Below are 20,105 nucleotides of genomic sequence, written 5' to 3' on the forward strand. Positions count from 1 at the left end.
GAGGCCGGGAATGAGAGCTCCCATCAAGGAGGGCCCTGGAGCACCTCCGAGGGGTGGCATGACCACACGGGGGCTGGAGGAAGGGCACCCTGAGTGTGGGATGGAGAACAGGTGCAAAGAGCCGGGTGTGTGGAGGGAAGACCTGGCAGTGGTCTGACAGCAACTGGCAGTAAGGGAACAGCCAGGGCAGTGATGAAAAGCAAATGGACTTGTGATAAAAAAGGCCAGATTCTTTCTCTCAGGCACGGGTTGGCTATGGGGCCCGAAGGAGTGAGTCTTGATACCCAGCTTCCCCCGCGGGGTGGCTGGTAAGGCCATTTCCTGAGACGGACCACATCCACAGAGGCCGTCTGCAGACTGCGAGCAGAGTGGTGGTGCATCCTGGAAGGGGAGAGAAGAGTCGAGAAGGCCTGGGACGGCGACAGGGAAAAAGTGAGAGCCGACCAGAGGTGGTTAAGCAATGTTTGCGTCCACTTAAAGGTAGCGACACTGATAGCACGGACGGCCTGAACCCAGCCAGAACCCAGACGGAGACTTGAACCCACGCGCCAGGACTCGAACCCAGATGGGGACTTGAACCCATGGTTTTAAATGAGAATCACTCACCCGGTGTCTGGACTCACCGAGGGTCAGGGTCTTCGTGTCTCTGCGCAGAAGGAATTCAGCCGGAGACCAAGTGAGAGGCAAGAAATAGCCTTATTAAAATGGAACACTTGCGAGAGATGCCAGCGGGCAGGCACGGAAGCTCTGCTCCAGGAGCCCACGGGCTGCAGTTTTATTATCCAGGGGGCGGGGGTTTGGAAAGGCCCACCTCTTCCTTTCCGGGAGTAGTAGCTCCTCCTTAGCATCTGATAAGGTGTGTATTCAAATCAGCTGAAGAGCGGCCCTCAAACTCCTGCCCTCGGCCTGAATCGGAGTGCAGGTCCCACCCCCTCCCCCACCCAGGGCCCTGAGGCCATTCTCATGACTCCCCTAGTCAGGCAAGCCAGCCAGCCAGCCTCGCTCCCATGGCTTTCTTGAACTTACAGTGGTCTCCCTGCATCCCCCAGATTCCCCTCTTATCTATGATCTATGGGGACTGTCACAGCCACCTGCGCCATCCCTGTTGGCAGGGACCACAAATGTTCTCTCTACGTGGCTGCATGAATTCTCTCGCCAAGCGGCTGACTGATTCTGACCATCTGGGGGGAAGGGGGGCAGCCGCTGCCAAGGAATGACTTCGACTTATTTGAGAAACAGAAGAGTGGCTTCTGGGGTTGGAACCTGGAGCCTGGGGGGTGGCGCAGGTGCAGGGAACGCACAGGCTGAGATGAGGTCAGAGGTCAGCAGTGGTCACGACGGGCTTTGCAAGTCAAGGTTCCAGTCAGAGGGCAGAGAGAAGGGCTGGGGGTGCTGGGTGGCCGGGGTACCGGGATGTGATGCAGGGTTTTCAAGATTGTCTTCTGTGTGGTGGCTGCACTGTGGATGAGCCCGTGTGGAAACGGGGAGCCGGTTCGGAGAGAGATGGGGGTACCCTGGATCAGGCGGACGGGACCAGCTGAGATCCCGCAGCAAGAAGAGAAGGAGCAGGGTGCCCAGCCCCGGGTTCTCCAACAGTCAGGGTAGCGGTGCAGGAGAGCTTAGCTCTGCTAGATCTGAGACGCAAGAGACATTTCTCAGGGTGGAGGGTGTCCTCAAGAAGGGACACCTGTGGAGGCAGAATATGTCCCCAGACGTCACCACTGTCTGCCCCTCTTTCCACTGCTGCCTCCTCCACCCTCCTGTGCAGCCTATGTGTTGGGTACAGACCTGGCATCTCTTTCATGACAGTGATGCTACAGCTGATTTTCAGGATCTTTGCAAAAAAGTCTCTTAAGAGTTGGTTCAGAGTTCCCATTGTGGCTCAGCGGTAATGAAGGCAACTAGTATCCATGAAGATGCAGTTTGATCCCTGGCCTCGCTCCATGGGTTAAGAATCTGGCATTGCCATGAGCTGTGGTGTAGGTCGAAGACGTGTCTCAGATCTGGTGTTGCTGTGGCTCATGGCAACACAGGATCCTTAACTCACGGAAGGAGGCCAGGGATCGAACCCACATCCCCATGGACACTATGTTGGGTCTTTACCCACTGAGCCACAATGGGAACTCCTAAGAAGCATTTCTCTCTCTCTCTTTTTTTGTTTTTGTTTTTGGCTGCCCCACTGGAGTTCCTGGGTCTATGCTAACCCACTGTGCCAGGCTGGGGATCCAACCTGCATCCCAGCGCTCCCGAGACACTGCCCATCCCATTGCACCACAGGGGGAACTCCTAGATGGTTTATGATTTTCTAATTACTTTGCATCCTGCAACAAGGCTGGGCCGTCTAAGATATTATATGTTTCCCCATTATTTCTTGGAAACTTAATATAATAGTCTGAGTTCAGGTGAGCAATGAGTGCTTGCTTTCTTTGCATTTATTTTAATTCACTGATTTATAGTGCTTTTCGCTGCTTTTACAAAAGCAAAGCTACACAAGTAGCTTGAGCTCCCTCGAATTTCTAACCTCCTCTGTGAAGCTTACTTGTTTGGTAATCCGACAATTAACACACAGTTCATGCTACACCATGAAAACATTAACAGGTTAGTTTAGTCCGTCTGTGGACCCAAGAGGGAAGTTTTAGGTTCAGAAAAAGTTGTTTTGTGTGTTTCTTATGTTCTGAATTTCAGAATTGCAGCAGTCTGTTTATCAAACAGTCGTAGGGTGCTGGCTTTGGGCCAGAAGGCGATCTCAATGCTTTACAAGCATTCATTTGTGATATTGAGCCTGTGACAAGCCCGTGACACAGCTGCTATTGTTATACCCATTTCACTGATGAAGAAATCCAGGCTTACAGAACGTCATTGTTCAAGTCCCCTCAGCTGAGAGGTAGAGATGAGCTTTCAGCCAAGACAACCTAAGTAACAACCGAGGCCAAGCTCTCACAGGTAAACTGAGGTGCTGCTGTTGTTATTGATGTTTTTTTCAGCCTTTTATTTGAAAGCAATTCCGACTTTACAGGAAAGTTCTAAGAGTGAGGAGAGCACCTCTGACTGAGATTCACTTGCTAGGAAGATGTTTAAAGTCCTTTTTCTAAAACACTCATATGCCTATGTTGCAGCCCTTTAGCCTAGCATACTTCGGGGCGTGTTTGCTGGGAATGGGAACATTCTCTTCCAGAACCGGCGTGTTGATCAGCTTTGGTAAATTTAGCGTTGATTAGGTACTTCGATTTAAAGTGCTGTCGAGGAGTTCCCGTTGTGGCTCAGCAGAGACGAATCCGACTAGTATCCATGGCTTTGCTCAGTGGGTTAAGGATCTGGGGTTGCTGAGAGCTGTGGTGTAGGTCGAAGACTCAGCTCAGATCCCGCGTTGCTGTGGCTGTGGTGGAGGCCGGCAGCTGTAGCTCTGAGTGGACCCCTAGCCTGGGAAACTCCATGTGCTGCAGGTGTGGCCCTTAAAAAAAAAAAAAAAAAAAGTGCTGTCGCTATTTCAGTGTTGACAATAATTAACCCAACAATAATGTCCTTGACTCTTTCCTCCAGGATGGGGTCCAGGCTAGTGCCAGGTGTTCCATCTAACTCCTGGGTCTCTCTTGCCCCCTCAATCTGAAAACATCTCATAGGCTTTCTTTGTCTTGTACAACGTTAACATGTTTGCAGAATAGGTGTCCCCCACCTTTAAAAACTAGGGAAAGCGTCTCCGTCTTGTGCTTGTCTGCTGTGTCGTCTTAGGGGAGGGAACCCTGTGTTACCTGGGCGATGCTGTGACCTCGCAGATCTCCCTCCTGGAGGCACCAGAGCCACCTGCCCCTCCCTGGTGGAGTTGATTGTGATCCCCCAATTCCACCAAGGGGTCGTCTGATTTCTCCACCATACAATTACTACTTTTTTTTTGAGGGCTGCACCTGCAGCATATGGAAGTTTCCAGGCTAGGGGTTGAATCAGAGTTACAGCTACCGGCCTACACCACAGCCACGGCAACGTGGGATCTGAGCTGAGTCTTCAACCTACACCACAGCTCATGGCAACCCTGGATCTTTAACCCACTGAGCAAATCCATGGATGGTAGTCAGATTCGACAGCCACAGCAAGTCGGGATCCGAGCCCTGCCTGGGACCTACACCACAGCTCATAGCAATGCCAGATCCTTAACCCACTGAGTGAGGCCAGGGATTGAACCCGTGTCCTCATGGACACTACTAGTCAGGTTCCTTACCGCTGAGCCACAACAGGAACTCCTGGGAACATAAGCATCCGGGCTCTTATGGGCTCAAAATATTTCACACAAACATATGTGATATTGAAAGACAGTGGGTAAAAAGAGAGGACGGGGAATAATTTAAGTAGAAAGAACTGGATGAAAGGTTAGAACCAAGATATTCCAGCCATAGATTACTAAGCAGAGACTGACGTTGTGTATTACATTTGTCTTTGACTTTCTTGGTAGTAAAGACAAAAAGGAAAAACATCAGTTACAAAAATCTCATTTCCATGAGAAAAAGCGTGTCAGCTACTCAGGAGAAACAAAACAGTCTCCAGCACTTAAGTATGAATACGTCTGCCTATGTTCACTTACTGGGAATAAAGCATTTCTCCATTGAGCCCTTTGTCAATGTTCTCTGTAATTGATTTTCACTTGGAGGCGCCACGGTTGGAAGGTCTGTTACCGCTGTGATGTGTTCAAGATCTGAGGGGCAGGATGGGGAAGTAGCATAAATGCCGGGGCATTTGGAGAGCGTGCGGGGCAATGCAACGTCACATCCAAAGCCAAGGGCTCTCAATGCAGGGACGGAGGGTTTGGTCTGGTTACCCCACTTTGCAAGGGAGTGCCCTGGGCCTGGGCCCACGGGGAGCTACGAAATGCCACCTCCAATCTCAGGAACTTGCAGCAGAGAAGTCACAGATGTCCAATAGCAACAAAGTAAATGATGGAGGAGTTCCCGCTGTGGCTCAGTGGACATGAACTGGGCTAGTATCCATGAGGGATGCAGGGTTCGATCCCTGGCCCTGCTCAGTGGGTTAAGGATCCCGCGTTGCTTTGGCTGTGGGGTAGACCAGCAGCTGCAGCTCTGTTTCTACACCTAGCCTGGGAACTTCCATATGCCCCAGGCGTGGCCCTAAAAAGCAAAAAAAAAAAAAAAAAAAAAAAAAAAGAGAGAGAGAGAGAGAGAGATGGGGAATTACTTAAATAATGTGCCATATATCGTGTAATAATAACTTATGGATGCTTGAAATCCTACTCTTTGGAGAGATAGCAGCTTTTGTTACCTTTAAGGATCCTGCCAAGTCACTTGGTTTCAAAGGGCTCCTCCCTTGTGGGATTGTGGAGGGGGAGGTATATGGAGAATGAGTTCATTCACATGGTCAGTTAGCCAGTCAACAAACATGAATTGAGCTCCTTGTTTGAGTCAGGCCATGAGAAGGTGAACTCCAGATGCCCTAAGATCCAAAATGTACAATAGAATAGGGAGATGTGCAGGCTAAGAAATCATAGCACTGCTACGTGTTTGTAGAGCATCTAAGAATGGTTTTAAAAGTTTACATTCACAACTTTCAGCAGGGTCTGCCCAGTATCCCTTTTCACGGGCAGGTTGGTGGCAGAAGTGGTCAGGAAAACCAAATTGTCCTCCTAGGCCTTTTGTTTACCCACCATGACCACAAGGGGGCGCTGTGTGTGGCTCCCCGAGGGGTCCTGGGCAAACGCTGCTTTAGATCCACAGAGCGCTGGACACTTAGATGAGAGACGTTGAAACCATCCTGGGTGGCACCCAGGTGGAGACCTCGTTCCCCGGAGGGAGCAGGTGCTGGCCATTTGCCCAGGCAGGGAAATAAAGGGCTCTTGGGGGCCCCTTCCCCCTTCCAACAAGGGCAGCTGCCCGGGGCCCTCAAGAGTCCCCTCGTCTTTGGTAGCTTTTCTCGGGAAAGCTTTCCTCTGCAGAGCAGGCCCCCACAGGCCCTCTCCTTAATGACCCTTGCACTCCTTTTGTCTTCGTGCTTACGGAGTTTCCTTGTGCAAACAGGACAGGGGTACACCCATTATTCAAATAAACCTCCTTTTGTCAAATCTGAGGCCTTTTCTAGTGCTGACTGGATGTCTAGACACATAGGTAGAAACCAAGGCCCAAGGGCAAGGCCAGCCTTTACGTTGTCCATTTACATGTTCACATTCTCCTAAAAATACACCTGTACCATCCTTTGTCTCGGTCCTTTGATGTTCGGGATTCAGGAATAGGGAGCTTCTTACCAGCGTTTAAACTATCCCATTTACAACCTCTCTCCTTAGGGAATTCAACTTCTTTACCAGGGATTCAGGTCACGAAGGGCCCAGGCAGTTCTGAAAGCCCCCGTCACGCTCCCTGGGTCCTAGAGGAGACTCATAAATGGCTTTTGGATGACACAGCAGGGGGAGGGCTAGAGGGGGTCTGGTCCGCCGGTACCCTAACTGCCGGGCCAGCCGGAGAAAATTAGGGGTATGTTTTCATTGAGCATCATTTCTTGCTGACTCTTGTCTCCCTGGAAAATTGTCTGTGCGGAGACAGAAGAAGGTGCCCTTTCTGTTAACTCAGTTTTCTTAATTATAGTTGTTGGGCGATGGCTGGAATCATGTGATGAGAGGTACGGCTTCCTCCTCCCCACCCCGGCGCCCGCCCCGCTGCAGAGCAATTTGTTTTCAAGGGCCCTGAGAGTAAACTCGGAGATAAAAGTCAGGGCGTTCCATCTTTTTCAGCTGCCCCCTTTTAGAGGTTTCTTCCCTGCATGTGGGTCTCTGCTCATTAAAACCCTTTCAAGGTCGTTTTTCTTTTCTTTCTTTTATCAGCCCCTAAAGAAGCCTGTGCCGACTTGTTCAGGCCCGGGACGTCGTAAGGCGGGCTTAGCATAGCTTTCTCCTTGTACCGTGTGGGGTTTCTTGGCCAGCATCACCCCCTCACGCTTGTTCCTTACGCAGCTCTGTGTTCAGCACCTGGTGGGGATGGTGTAGTCGGTAAACAGCAGACACAGCCTGGTTCCGTGGAGTTGCCGAGAGCCTTGGGGCCTTCCCAGAGCTCAGAGTGGACCCACCTCCATCCAGATGCCCACAGAAGCCCGCGGCCCAGCTCCGTCTCCATCAGACTCCATGTCTACGTCTCCTGCAAACCTGCCATCTGTCCACCCCTTTTTCTACTCCCACTTTTTGATCCAGGCCACCTTTGCCCTCTCTCCTAGAACTGACAAAAGAGCTTCCCAATGGAGCTGCTGGGATCAACAAGCCTGCGTCCTCCCCACTTTCAGAACAAAGTATGCATTTCTCTGAATCATTATTGCCACCTTTGCAAGAAGCCTCCCTAGGTGTTAAGCAGCTTGTAATCTGTCTATGACCAGCCTCCTCTTCCCGTCCATATGTATTTTATTTCTTTTTCACTGTTTTGGTTCCCAATTGAAAAGTTTTTTGTTGTTGGTTTTTTTTTAATGGCAGCACCCACAGCATGTGGAAGTTCCCAGGCCAGGGATTGAACCTGCAACACAGCACTGACCTGAGCCACAGCTATGGCCACACCTGGTCCTTAACCTGCTGCACCACCAGGGAACTTACAAGTTCTTTTATTTAAAAACTTCTCATGTAAGATTGACCTTCCCAAAGCATTTTTTTTCCTTTTTTTTTTTTGTTTTTTTTAGGGCCGCACCATCGGCATACGGAAGTGTCCAGGCTAGAGGTCTAATTGGAGCTACAGCTGCCTGCCCATGCCACAGCCACAGCAACGCCAGATCTGAGCCACATCTTTGACCTACACCACAGCTCATGGCTCATGGCAACACGGGATCCTTAACCCACTGAGTGAGGCCAGGGATTGAACCCATGTCCTCATGGATACTAGTCATATTCCTTACCATGGAGCCGCAATGGGAACTCCCCAAAGCATTTCTATCCCCTTCCCGCAAAAAAAATCCTAGTCCAAAGAAGTTGATTATTTGGGCAAAGTTCATCCAAATGAATCATTGGTTTGTTTTCTCTGTTTTTATTCTAGGACATTCCGATGATGAGAAAAGGATCGAGGAAACAAAGTATGCTTGTGCATTTCTGTAGGTGCCTTGTGTAGATTCACGCGTATTAGTGCTGGAGGTCAAGACAAATGCCACCCCTTTGCCTGCTGGTTGGGAAGAACTGTCCCACGGAAAGGTCTTGACAAGTATGGGTGAGACCCACACCGACTCTGAGCGTCTCACTGCGGGGCCTCGTCCTTTTGAGGGGGAGCCACACAAAGATGAACTGTCCCAAGTGTTGAGAGAAATCGGATCTCGCGGGCAAAGAAGTTTGGGGAAACCGTAGCTGTCTCTCCAGGAGAGCCACGTGCTCTGCGGTATTTTCCAAAACGACAAGACGGTAACACGGAATTTATTTCTCAAAATATCTCGAGAACCTAGAATATCAAATAGCCCTAAATACTGCGTTAGAAGTTACGTCTCTTGAGGTCGGTATTTGTTCTCTTGACCCTTTTCTGATTCCCGTGTGTCCCATGTCTTTCTCCCCTTCCCCATCGCTGTTCTTCTCCCCTCCCCTCCCCGCCTCTGGCTGCCCCCCCATTCCTTTTTGCTGTCTCCCCACCCCCCTCCCTCCTCTCTCCATTCTCATCCTTTCAGAGTCTTTCTCACTGTGGTCCCCCTCCTCCAGCGCTCTCTCCTCTCTTGTTTGAAAGGATGTGGTGCCCAATGCAAAGCCCCAGTCCCCACGGTGGACTCCCAGCCGGCCCCTCCTACTCCCCACCGCACCTGCTGCCGGCTCCCTCCCCAGTGCCAGCCTCAGCCAGGCTCCCAGCTCCCTCTGCCCTCCATCCGTTTGTCTGCCAGTCCAGTTAGCCCTCCCTTTGCCATCAGGCTTTTTAGCCCCGCCTCCTGGCATGGGCCTGTGTTTGCCCATCCTGGATCACTTTGATTTTCTCCCTTTCTTTACTCCTGAAGTCTTTGCCTGAAGCATTCAGTTGGGCATCTGTCACCTGCCTTGAATTGTTTAAAAGGCGTATTTACTTTTGGTCTCAAATGAAGAAAAGCAGGGAGCGGGGCTCCCTCGAATCTTTTTTCCCTTTGGTGCACAGTGCGCTGCTGAGCAGACACTGCTGTGAGGCTGGGTGGCTCCGGGGCTGGCACAGCTGCTGCCCTGTGGATGGACAAGGCGGATCTGCTCCGTTCTGCCAGGCAGGAAATGTTCGACGAATAAATGAATCCTTGTTTTTCACGTCCCCTGGTGAACGGCCACATTTCCTTTGTCAAAATCCCTCCAACACTGGGAGGAATGCAGATGTGGTTTATGGGAAAGCATCTGAAGCCCAGACAGACTTCTGCTGACCAGGGGAGGACGAAAGCACGTTTGTCTTCCTGGTGGGTCATGAACTGGCCCAGGGTGGACTCTTTAGAAAGTGAACTCTCTGATCTGACCTTTGTCTCTGCGCCCTCCAGGGTTTCTGTGAATTGATGGATGATGATATTGATTTGAAAACAATGGAACATTCGAGTTAGCTGGGAAGTACTTTTACCGCTTTTAAAAGCCAGCTTTATTGACGTCTGACTCACAATAAAATGCACCCACTTTAAGTGTAACCACTGATCTGCTTTCTTCATCAGAGTTTGCATTTTCCAGAATTCTGTATAAATGGAACACGCCATATGGACTCTTTTTCGTCTAGCTTCTTTTATGCACCATAATGATTTTGAAGTCCACTCATGTTGTTTTTTATTTCACTCTTTTTGTTCCTTTTTGTTTCCGTGTGGTATCTCATTGTGTGGATTTGCAACAGTGGTTATTCATTCACAGAGACAGAGGTTTGGGTTGTTTCTGGCTTTTGACTGTTACAAACAGAGCTGCTATAAACATTCTTATACAAGCCTTCGCAGACATATGCTTTTCTTTCTCTTGGGTAAATACCTAGGAGATGAATTCCTAGGTCATATGGTATGCATAAATTTAATTTTTTAAAAAAACTGCTAATCTATTTTTCCAAGTGTCTGTACCATTTTGCATTCTTCCTAGCTGTGTATGAGAACTCTGTTTGCACCCCTTTCTCATCAACAGTTGGTACAGCTTATCTTTTTAATTTTAATGATTCTATTTGGTGGTTTATATTTCATTTACTTATTGTCTGTTCATGTCTTCTTTTGCGAGGTTTCTGTTCAAAATTTTTGCCCAGTTAAAAACTTTAGATGTTTGTCTCCTTATTCTGAAACAAGTGCTTGACTGATGTATGTGAGACCAGTATTTTCTCCTGCTTTGTGGCTTGCCCTTTTGTTTCCTTTGTGGTATTCCTAGAAGATAAAAGTTTTAAATTTTGACAAAGTCCGATTTATCAAATTTTTTATCATGGGCTTTTTCTGTTCTATTTAAGGAAACTTTGTTTACCTAAGAACAAAAAGATTTTTCTTGCATGTTTTCTTCCAGAGGTATTAAGAATTTCAAGTGCCATATTTAGGTCTATGATCCACTTGACTTAATTTTTGTAGGGTGTAAGGTAAAAGATTCATGTTTTTCCCACGGAGACATCCAGTTGTTCCAGCACCATATTTTCAAGAGACCTTCCATTCCCCAAAAAGGGCTTTGACACGTCCCTTGAAAATGTTGCGAGAGATAGGAAAAGGGTATATTCAAGGTATTACTCAAGTACTTTATAAGTCTCAGGATCCCTGAGTGAAAGAGCAGACCAAACAGTAAAAATGATTTGTTGTTATGAACCTCTTGTTTTCATCATATACGGTTTTCTTGTAAATACTTCTTGATGTCCATTTCAGAATGAATTGAGCAATTCCCTTTGATTCTAAAACCACACGACAAGTGACATCCCTACGATGATGGCAGAAATCACCCTACCCTTCACGTAAAGGCACAGGCATTCTGGTGAAGAGGAGCTCTGTTCCAGATATTTGCGTTTGGTAATGTTCACAAATTCCAGGATTCTCTTCTAACGCAAACACACTGAAGTGGTGCAAAATGAAAAAATAAATGGCTCTCAATTTTACTCAAAAATCCAGATGTATAGTATTGATAAACAGCCATACTTCAACTCTCTCTATTAGGAGTGGCAAAATACGCTACCATTTAATTCAGTGACAAAGAAAGAAACACAGAAAAAGAAAACCCAATGCCTATAAAAACAGACATCTAAAAATTTAATGATTTAAAAATAGTCTCTACATACAATATAGGAAAGAGAGTAATACATATCGAACATTTTGGTTTTGAAAATGTGAAATGTCACCACTTAGCTTAGAATAAGTCCGTCATTTCCCAAGAAATACACATTATACAATGAAATTTACAAGGACATTTTCAACCACTTCCTTGATTTTCAGCAAACCCCCTTCCTCTGGCTGCACACACTTGTCCTATAACGACTTCTTTGGGCAGAGCAGGATTGAGAGCTGCAACAGTGGTTGTTTTGAAAAGCACCTTCTATGATAAGTATCACCGATTTTTTTTTTTTTAAATCTCACTTAGATCACACATCCCTCTCTCCTAAATCCCTTCCTGTGCCAATGATTTGGCTATTTAAAACAGGGAAGCTTAATTAAGTCAAGGCATATATTGCAAACCAAAACATTTTCAAATTGGCTGGACCAGGACCATTAAATAGAAACAGGACTGATAAACCACTGATGATCCTCTTCCTGACTTAGGGATATGCGAATATATCATTTGTCCCATGATGAATCCGGTGGCTTGTGGGGTGTTTGCGCGCTGCCAACCCCCAGCACGTACGCAAGGACGCAAGGACAGACGGCGGAATGGATGCTGTGACGAGCTTGGAGACAGGGTCATTGGCCAGACAGCTGTAAAGCCTGGATGGGTTCCATACAGCTGTTCTGAGTGTCGAGTCTGCACATGCACATTTTATGGAGGGTAGAGGATCAAGCACTGGTTCCCTTAGAGCAGGATGTGGCCTGGTGGCTCTGACGTTCAGGTGGCCAGCTTCCCTCGGCTGATGGGGGTAGTAGCACCTAAGGGAATGTCACGAGTCAGAAAGGTGTCCACCGACAACTGGCAGATGGGAGCATCCTTCTTTTTGTGGACGTGTCTTTGTGAATTCCTGCTGCAAATCATGATTTTTACAAATCTAAAAACATCTTCTGGAAAATCTGGCCCAATCACTCCCGAAGGCCGATGAGCAAAAAGCCCCGGGGAAACACGTGCTCTCCTTTTACTGGGACAGCATCCTGTCCGTGCTGACACCTCCCAGCCCTAACTGCGGACGTGGCCTCTAAATACATGCGTCACTCCTTCAGCACTGAACACATCAGAGTTTGGATTAGCATATACTCACTGCAACGTCCCCTCTCAGAGGGCTTTTTCAGCCAGACATGAGGCATCTTGCCATAATGTGCCCAAGACGGCCAAATTAGGAAGGGGTTTCAAAAACAGAAACAAGGCATCCCATGCCACCTTACTGGAAAGTGAACACCTGCAGATATGTGTCCCAGACCGGGGAGTGACAGGCTCAGAATAATCACGAGTACATGTAGCAATTACAATCAGCTGGTATGTTTCATAGAAAAAGAAAAAAAAAAAAAAAGCAGCATTGGGAGGTGCCTCCCAAGGTGCGTCTTACTTCTGGTTTTTAATGGAATGTATGAGACAAACGGACACGAAGACACAGTCCTACCCACGCACGCAGACGAGATTCTGTACACTCTCCAACTCAGATGCTCAGGTGTGTGCATAAGCAAAGAAAAGAAAGTCTCCCCGGGAGCTCCCTGAATTTCTGAATATTGGCTAACCCACAGAATGTTAACAAAAGTTCATTTTCGTATCAAATATCTACAAAAATAGAGACGCTTTACCAAAACCAGAGCCCGCGTCCAGGTGTCCGCGGCGGCCCGCTGCCCCCCGGGCCGTCTCAGAACGTGGCCATCTCCAGCAGCGAGCGCTTGAAGAGCTGCGCGTGGCGGGACAGGTCGGTCACGTGGTGGACCATCTCCTGCAGCGCCGGGGTGCTGGGGTAGTGCAGCGCGGCCGTCTTGGTGGCCAACACGATCGTCTTGAGCTGCTCGCAGAGCTGGTTGCTGGAGTTCATGACTTTGTTGCGGATGTCCTGGGCGGCCACCTGCCGCGTCAGCGTGTCCCCGATGAACACCAGTTTGTGCGCGCTGAGGATAACGAACTTGCTGTGCGCCACGAAGATGCGCGGCGGCTGCGCGGAGCTGACGCAGCTGAAGAGCGCGTCGATGGCGTTGAGCAGCGAGATGTAGTGGGTCTCGCACTGGTCGTAGTAGAAGCACAGCAGCTGCCTGTCCTGGGCGCCCGCGCCGCTGCTGGCGGTGGGGAGGCTCTGGGAGGGCTTCCACTTGGACATGTCGTTCTCCACGGGCTTGGTGATTTCTTGTTCCAGCAGCTGGAACTGACTCAGCTGCAGGGAGGAAAAGAGCAGACGGCCTTCAGGCTGCGGCAGGGGGCTGGCATGGACACGCAGCAGGGCTCCCCGTTAAAAGGCAGGGATTTGCATCCCTGCGCAGAGTCAGGGGCCTATTCGATGCTAAGCCGGGTCTAGCTGCCCTGCATTCCTAACCTGTGAAAAGTAGCCGTGGAGGGAGGTCCCATGGCCAGCAGCAGACACGAATCCCACTGGTAGCCATGAGGAGGCGGGTTCGATCCCTGGCCTCGCTCAGTGGGTTAAAGATCCAGCGTTGCCATGAGCTGTGGTGTAGGTCGCAGACATGGCTCAGATCTGGCGTGGCTGTGACTGTGGCCTAGGCTGGCAGCTCTAGCTCCAATTCGACTGGTAGCCTGGGAACCTCCATATGCTGCAGGTGTGGCCCTCAAAATAAATAATAAAAATAAATAAGTAAGTAAATAAAAGGCAGAGGTGAGAAAGATGATCCCTAAGGAATCTGTGGGTTCTGACGTCTGTGGTTGGATGGTTGATCTCTCCTGCCCTCAGCCTGGAAGGCAGCCCAGGGTTTAAGCCCAGCTATTTTACCTACACCTTTACGATGGTTAAAAGAGTTAATAGTTGCCAAGTGCTTAGAGCAGTGTCGGGTGTGATGCAGGCTCTATGAAAAGCTTTATCAAGCACTGAGTGGGGGCAGGGGAAAGCAAATGCGGGGATCTCTTTGTCAGGTCACTCGCTGACGGGTGACTCCTTCTGGAGGAAAGTCTTGACTTTGTCCCTGCAAGACACTTGGACAAAGGACCGATCCTGTCTCCTACTCTTTCTGTCCAGATTTATACATGTTATTATCCAGCAGTACAGGGAAGACATGCATATAAATATATGTACACTATGGAAAAGAATATCTCTAAGGGAATCTGAATGCTGACTGTATCGTAACACTTAGCACCCTCCACCCCGAGCTGTCAAAAGGGAAAAAAACCTCACTGAGTCAGGCTCTCTGAGTATTAGCATTCGTCCTTCTCTCTGCACTGCCCCCAGCTGGTGTGTTATTTAAATTGCAACGATAATAATTTCCAGCTATGGCACCACGTCTCTGGAGAGACTCTTCTTTTACAGGTAAGGACTAGTTAGTGACCGGAGTTTAGAACTCAGTCAGTCTTCTGCTGACGTAGGGCTGAGTCTGAGCAGCGTTAACAGCATCTCCCCCAAGAAATGCACAGCAAGCTTTTCTTTTCTGTCGACTCTGTTTTCTTAGGAATTACTGTGATTTCAACAAGTTCCCTAAAGCCCTGCAGTCTTACTTGGCCACATGCCAAGGCAAACGTAAACACACACAGGGTGATGCTTCAAGATATTTAGCTTATGCTTTTCCAAATATGTTCATAAATATACCATCTCTTTAGATGGAGGGGAGACAGACTTTCTCATTTTATAGAGAAGTAATGGAAGTTCAAGGAAGTTAAGTGACTTGCCTAAGGCCACATGGTTGGTTGGTCAGAAAGCAAAGGTTAGAGCTCTGGTTTCCTGAGCTCAGTGGCCATTTCATTTCTCTACATGCCATTTCATCTTATCTTAAAAGGCTTATACAACTGAAGGAACATTGTAAATTAACTTTAAAAAAAAAAAAAAGACATTGGGGAGTTCCCTGGTGGTGCAGTGGGTTAAGGATCTGGCATTGCCACTGTGGCTTGAGCTCGATCCCTAGCCTGGGAATTTCCGCATGCCACAGGCTCAGCCAAAACATAAATTTTAAAATTTTTATTTTTATTTATTTATTTTTTGTTTTTCCAGGGCCACACCCATGCCATATGGAGGTTCCCAGGCTAGGGGTCTAATCGGAGCTGTAGCCGCCAGCCTACGCCAGAGCTACAGCAACACGTCAGACCCAAGCTGCATCTGCGACCTATACCACAGCTCACGGCAACACCGGATCCTTAAACATTTTTTTAAAAAAGAAGAAAAAAAGGCTGATAAGTCCTCAATCCATTTCTCTTTATTTTTATGCCCCTATTCTAGCAATACCCATCATTATCTGCCCCACTCATGCCTAACTTTTGAATGAAATTGCCCTGCCTGAAGCCCTTAATAAATAGTCTTGGATATATTTTGAAAACATTGGATCCTGCCTTCCTGCCCTTAGAGTGTACCAAGAACAGCCAAGCCAGAGGCTTGTTTTGTAGGGGAGAGACACATAGGTAGGTAGATAGATAGACAGATAGATAGATGGATAGATAGATAGAGAGAGCGATAGATAGATAGATAGATATAGATATGGCCAGACTCTCTTTTTTAGGAATTTGATGACCCACAAAAGGAGATGACTATCAGATAAGGAAGCTGAGATAAAAACCTATCTATACAAAAGGCATCGAGCGGCCATTTGTAAAATTACAGGAGACAAATGAGGAGGTAAGCAGAGGAAACTGCCAGAAAATAGAGCAAAGAGAGGAGCAAAGGAAGTGTAAGAAGGAGAGGGATTGACAGCCCTAGTTCTTTCAGACGTGGCTATATCTTCATTTTTTGTTCTTGAATTCTCCGATTACGGCTTTCCTATAAACCTGTTTGCTAGGGCAACCTTGAGTGGGTCTGGCTCCTTGAGACCAACCGCTTTAACCCAAATAGTCCGAATATGTTCAATGTACAGACTTAGCCTGGAAAAACCGCTACCTCAACATAGTCCAGGTACACCCAGCTGCGTTACTAAGGTCGCAAACATTTTGTTCTCAGACCCTGTTATATGCCTTGGAGTTTACTTATGCCACTGCATACAGGAAAGACCAAAATCACGATCTTTTGAAGGCATACCTTCCTTCCTAAGCGGGAAATCTTTTCCATACCCAGTAGTCTGGGTCCCGACTGAACGTACCTGGTGGTGTTCCAGCTGCATCTTGTTCTGCTTGATGATGTTTTCCTTTTCCAAGAGCTCTTTCTGTTGCCTCTCAAACTCCTCCTTACCCTATGGTTTTTCAACATAAAGAAAACATTACATCATCACCATGACTCACTTCTGCTAACAATTTCATTGACAAACACATAAATGCTCTTCCATTTCCACGGCCCTGGCCATTCCCCACATGCCCGATTAGGCCCTGTGCACCCCAGACAGGGAGGACGAGCTTCTCAGCCAGACTTCAGAGTCACCGTGTAGAGGACGACTGAAAACTAAATCCATTTCCATGAGGGGCGCCATGCTCTCTGCTCTACTTTACATGTTTGGAGGGCTACCCCAATCCCCTTCAGACCTCCAGCAGCAGCACTGTTTCTCAGGGTTCTTTTCTCAGAGAGCCTCTGCAAATCCATAAACCTCTCAAGGTAGGTCTGAATGTGGTCCATGTTGCCTTCCCAGTGTCTTCAGCTCATTTGCAGCTCCACAGCAAATTAGGATTCCCCCCATGCAGAGCTGGACAACCAGCCAGGCAGAGAGTTAAGGCCTCCGTCTACTCTCTCCCACATTTTCTCTTAGCTTGAGGTGTGGCTCTGCTCTCCTCGCCCCAGCTGAACCCAAAAGAACTATAGTTTGTTCTATAATTCTCAGGATAACTCGTGGCTGTCAGTCATATTAAAAGAATGGCAGGAAAGTTCCTGTTGTGTCTCATCAGTAACTAGCCTGACTACTATCCATGAGGACACAGGTTTGATCTCTGGCCCTGCTCAGTTAAGGGTTAAGGATCCGGCATTGCCATGAGCTTCAGGGGCAGCTCAGATCCCAAGTTGCTGTGGCTGTGGGGTAGGCCTGCAGCTGCAGCTCTAACTCAACCCCTGGCCTGGGAGCTTCCATATGCTGCAGGTGCGGCCCTAAAAAAAAAAAAAAAAAAAGCCGAATAAGATGGTAAGCCAAATTCTAAATAATGGATCTTCATAGAATGTGTGACTCCCCCAGAGTGAAAAGGGCAAGCTGTCAGGATCCCAGGTCAACCTGGTGAAATGTCCACTTGTTAGAAGACTGACTGGGACGGCCCAATTTCCCATACGCAGGTTAAGTTCTAGGTCAACTGGGAAATGACCAGTGGTCTTCAAGGTAACTCTAGTGCAGAGGTTTTCAAAATATATATATATTTTTTTACCAGTGAAAGACCCCTATCCCCACGCTTTTTTCCCCAAATTAAATATGCAAAACCATATCATGAACTACAAATAGAAGTGGAGCTGGTATGATTATTCAAGGGCCCACTGTCCTACTCAGGGAATCTTCTCCTGCTTGCCTGAGGCGTATCAATCAGGTCTAATCCAACCCTGCGCTTCATTCATTCGGCACATGAGGAAATTGGGGGGGGGGTACGTAAGCTGGTGACACAGTCGGTGTCACGTGTAAGTCTAGAGGATGCAGGACTCTCTGGCCAGTATTTCTCCTAATGTCTGATGTTGCCTGCCGTCTGTGAACCTCCGTTGTGTTTCTGAATCACTAATCGTGGTCTCTCTCGGGCAGTCTAGCCCACCAGCCTTAGAGGCCTTAGTCCCAACCCATGCACGTGAATATTGCTGCTTTCTGAGTCTGGTTCCTTTACCTGGAGGTGGACGTAGTCATAGTCATCCATCCAGCTCCTCTCCGAGCCATCACTGCTGCTACAGTCAGGGGGCTGGTCCTTGCCCAGGCTCGGGGGCAATGGCTTGTTGAGACCGGGAGTCTTATGGTCCCCGGGATGCAGCAGGTGCATCTGGGAGCCCGTGTGAGGGTACTCGGTGTTCTCGGGCCCAGTTTTCCCCTGGGAGCTGCCAGGGCCGGGTATGAAGAGCGCTTCTGCGTTGGTGTTGATGGTTGTGGTGAGCTGCTTGGCATCATCCGGCACCGTCTTGGCCACCATCACAAACCGGTCCAGGTCATCACACTTGTTTTGGGGCTTGTTGATGGCCAGTATGTTCAGGGACCAGCTGCACTCATTTAAGTCATGGCTGGTCTGGCTCAGAATCTGGTGGGAGTCCTCCACCCTCTGGAGCTCCCGCTTCATCTTGTGGTGGAGGCTGAGTTCGGGGAGGCAGGCGGCATTGGCCACCGTGCCCTTGGCGAAGTGGAGGTAGTCCCTCAGGAACAGCTCCACCTTGTCCACGGCCGTGCGCAGCTCGTTGATGTGCCGCTCCATGTACCCGTAGCACCGCCACTCAGTGGTGACCAGCGCCATCAGGCTGGAGACGCCCGTCTCCAGGGTCTGCTGGAGCCGGTGCAGCCTCTCGATGGCCGTGTCTGGGTCCAGGAAGAGCCTTTTGTCCTGGGATGGGGAGGCCGACAGGGAGGACTCCTTGGAGGTGGTGGAGGACGTGGACATGTTGCTCCTGGTGCTGCCCGTGCTGGAGAAAGACAGGCGGTTCATGCCGTCCACCACGTCCTGGGAGCCCTTGGCGTCGGGCGGGTTGTGCAGCGGGACGTCGTACACCCCGTCCCTCTCCTCGAGCTGCGCCTTCTCGCGGCTTTCTGCGGGCGGCTGGAGGAACTGCGCCCCCCGGGGGACGTCGTAGGCGTCGCTCTGGGCGCCCAGGGGCGGCGCCGGCTGCGGGGCGGGGGCGGGCAGGGCGAGGCTCGGGTGTCTTCGCGGCAGGTCGGCCGCTCCCGGGGCCTCGCAGGTGAGCTTCCGGGGAAGGTCCTTGGCCCCGGGCTTGCTGCTGGCTGGGGGGACGTCATAGACGCCCTCGGGCCTGACGTCCGGCCTTCCGGCGTGTCTCAGGGGAGGGGGGAAGTCGTACTCCTTCTCCCTAAGCCCGGCCTCATCTCTGCAGGCAGCTGGAGGCCCGGCGTGGACCTGAAAAGCAAGCGGCAGGCGAGGCTGTTACTTGTGAGGTTGGCCCGGAACGCGCCTGCGGAGACGGCACTGATTGCTTGATTGATATATTATTTAGAAATTATGTATTTCTTTATAAATTATAAATTATTTATTTATTCCTTCCCTGAACTCTCTCTCTTTTTGCCTTTTCTAGGGCCGCACCCGCGGCATATGGAGGTTCCCAGGCTAGGGGTTGAATCACAGCTGTAGTTGCCCGGCCGACACCAGAGCCACGGCAATCTGCAGGATCCGAGTCGCGTCTGCAACCTACACCACAGCTCGCGGCAACGCCGCATCCTTAACCCACTGAGCGAGGCCAGGGATCGAACCCGCAACCTCATGGTTGCTAGTCGGATTCGTTAACTCCTGAGCCACGATGGGAACTCCCGGAAACGGCATTTAAATGAGGGCCGGGTTCTCCGCCGTCCTGTGCCAGCCCCTCCCGGCTCACTGTAGAGCCTCTGTCCTGCTCTTGCTCCCCCACCCTTTGGCCAGTCCATCCTCCCCCGGCCTCCGTGCTGCCGGCCGGCTGGGGGCCCTCCTGTCGGAGTTGCCCTCCAGGGCCCCAGTCCCGTTTCTGAGCACCTCCCAGGTGTCCTTCCGGGGCTGACTCAGGCTGGGAGGCAGATGCTGCACGAACACCCCGGGGCCTCAGGGTCATGAGACCCGAGGTCGCTCCCCGGCTCTGCCAGCCGTGATGCTGAATAAGATGCTTACACGTTCGGAGACACACTTCCCTCATCTGTAAACCAACTGTACTTCCTGTGCAGGCAAACCGCGGAACGAGTCAGGTGCACTAAGCCGGAGATAGACGGCCAGAGTAAGCGTCACAGGGTCTCTAATAGGGGCTAGAGCAGCTGCTGCCCAGCGGAATTATTTTATCTTCTTACTGGCTCTTCGTATGGACCACCTCATTTTTAGCGGGGTCCCCTAAATACGGAATTCCTGGAATTATCTTTACTGCTTTTTCTTCCTCCCTCCCTCCCTCCCTCCCTCCCTCCCTTCC

The 20,105-nt window shown here is 49.7% G+C and overlaps 1 protein-coding gene across 5 annotated transcripts in view; it reads right to left on the bottom strand.

The window, feature by feature from the left end:
* The window catches only part of NEDD9 (neural precursor cell expressed, developmentally down-regulated 9), a 286,512-nt gene continuing 277,507 nt past the window's right edge, over window positions 11,101–20,105 (bottom strand). For all 5 annotated transcript variants that reach the window (XM_021100184.1, XM_013977425.2, XM_003482131.4 and 2 more), the window contains 3 exons: window positions 17,852–19,078; window positions 16,213–16,302; window positions 11,101–13,361 (listed from right to left, as the gene is read on the bottom strand). In XM_021100184.1, coding sequence (XP_020955843.1) covers window positions 12,852–13,361; window positions 16,213–16,302; window positions 17,852–19,078 — 1,827 coding nt within the window. In that variant the 3' untranslated portion in view covers window positions 11,101–12,851. The remainder of the gene's footprint in view (window positions 13,362–16,212; window positions 16,303–17,851; window positions 19,079–20,105) is intronic.

Source organism: Sus scrofa, chromosome 7, assembly GCF_000003025.6.
Source record: "Sus scrofa isolate TJ Tabasco breed Duroc chromosome 7, Sscrofa11.1, whole genome shotgun sequence".
NCBI classification, from domain to species: Eukaryota; Metazoa; Chordata; class Mammalia; order Artiodactyla; family Suidae; genus Sus; species Sus scrofa.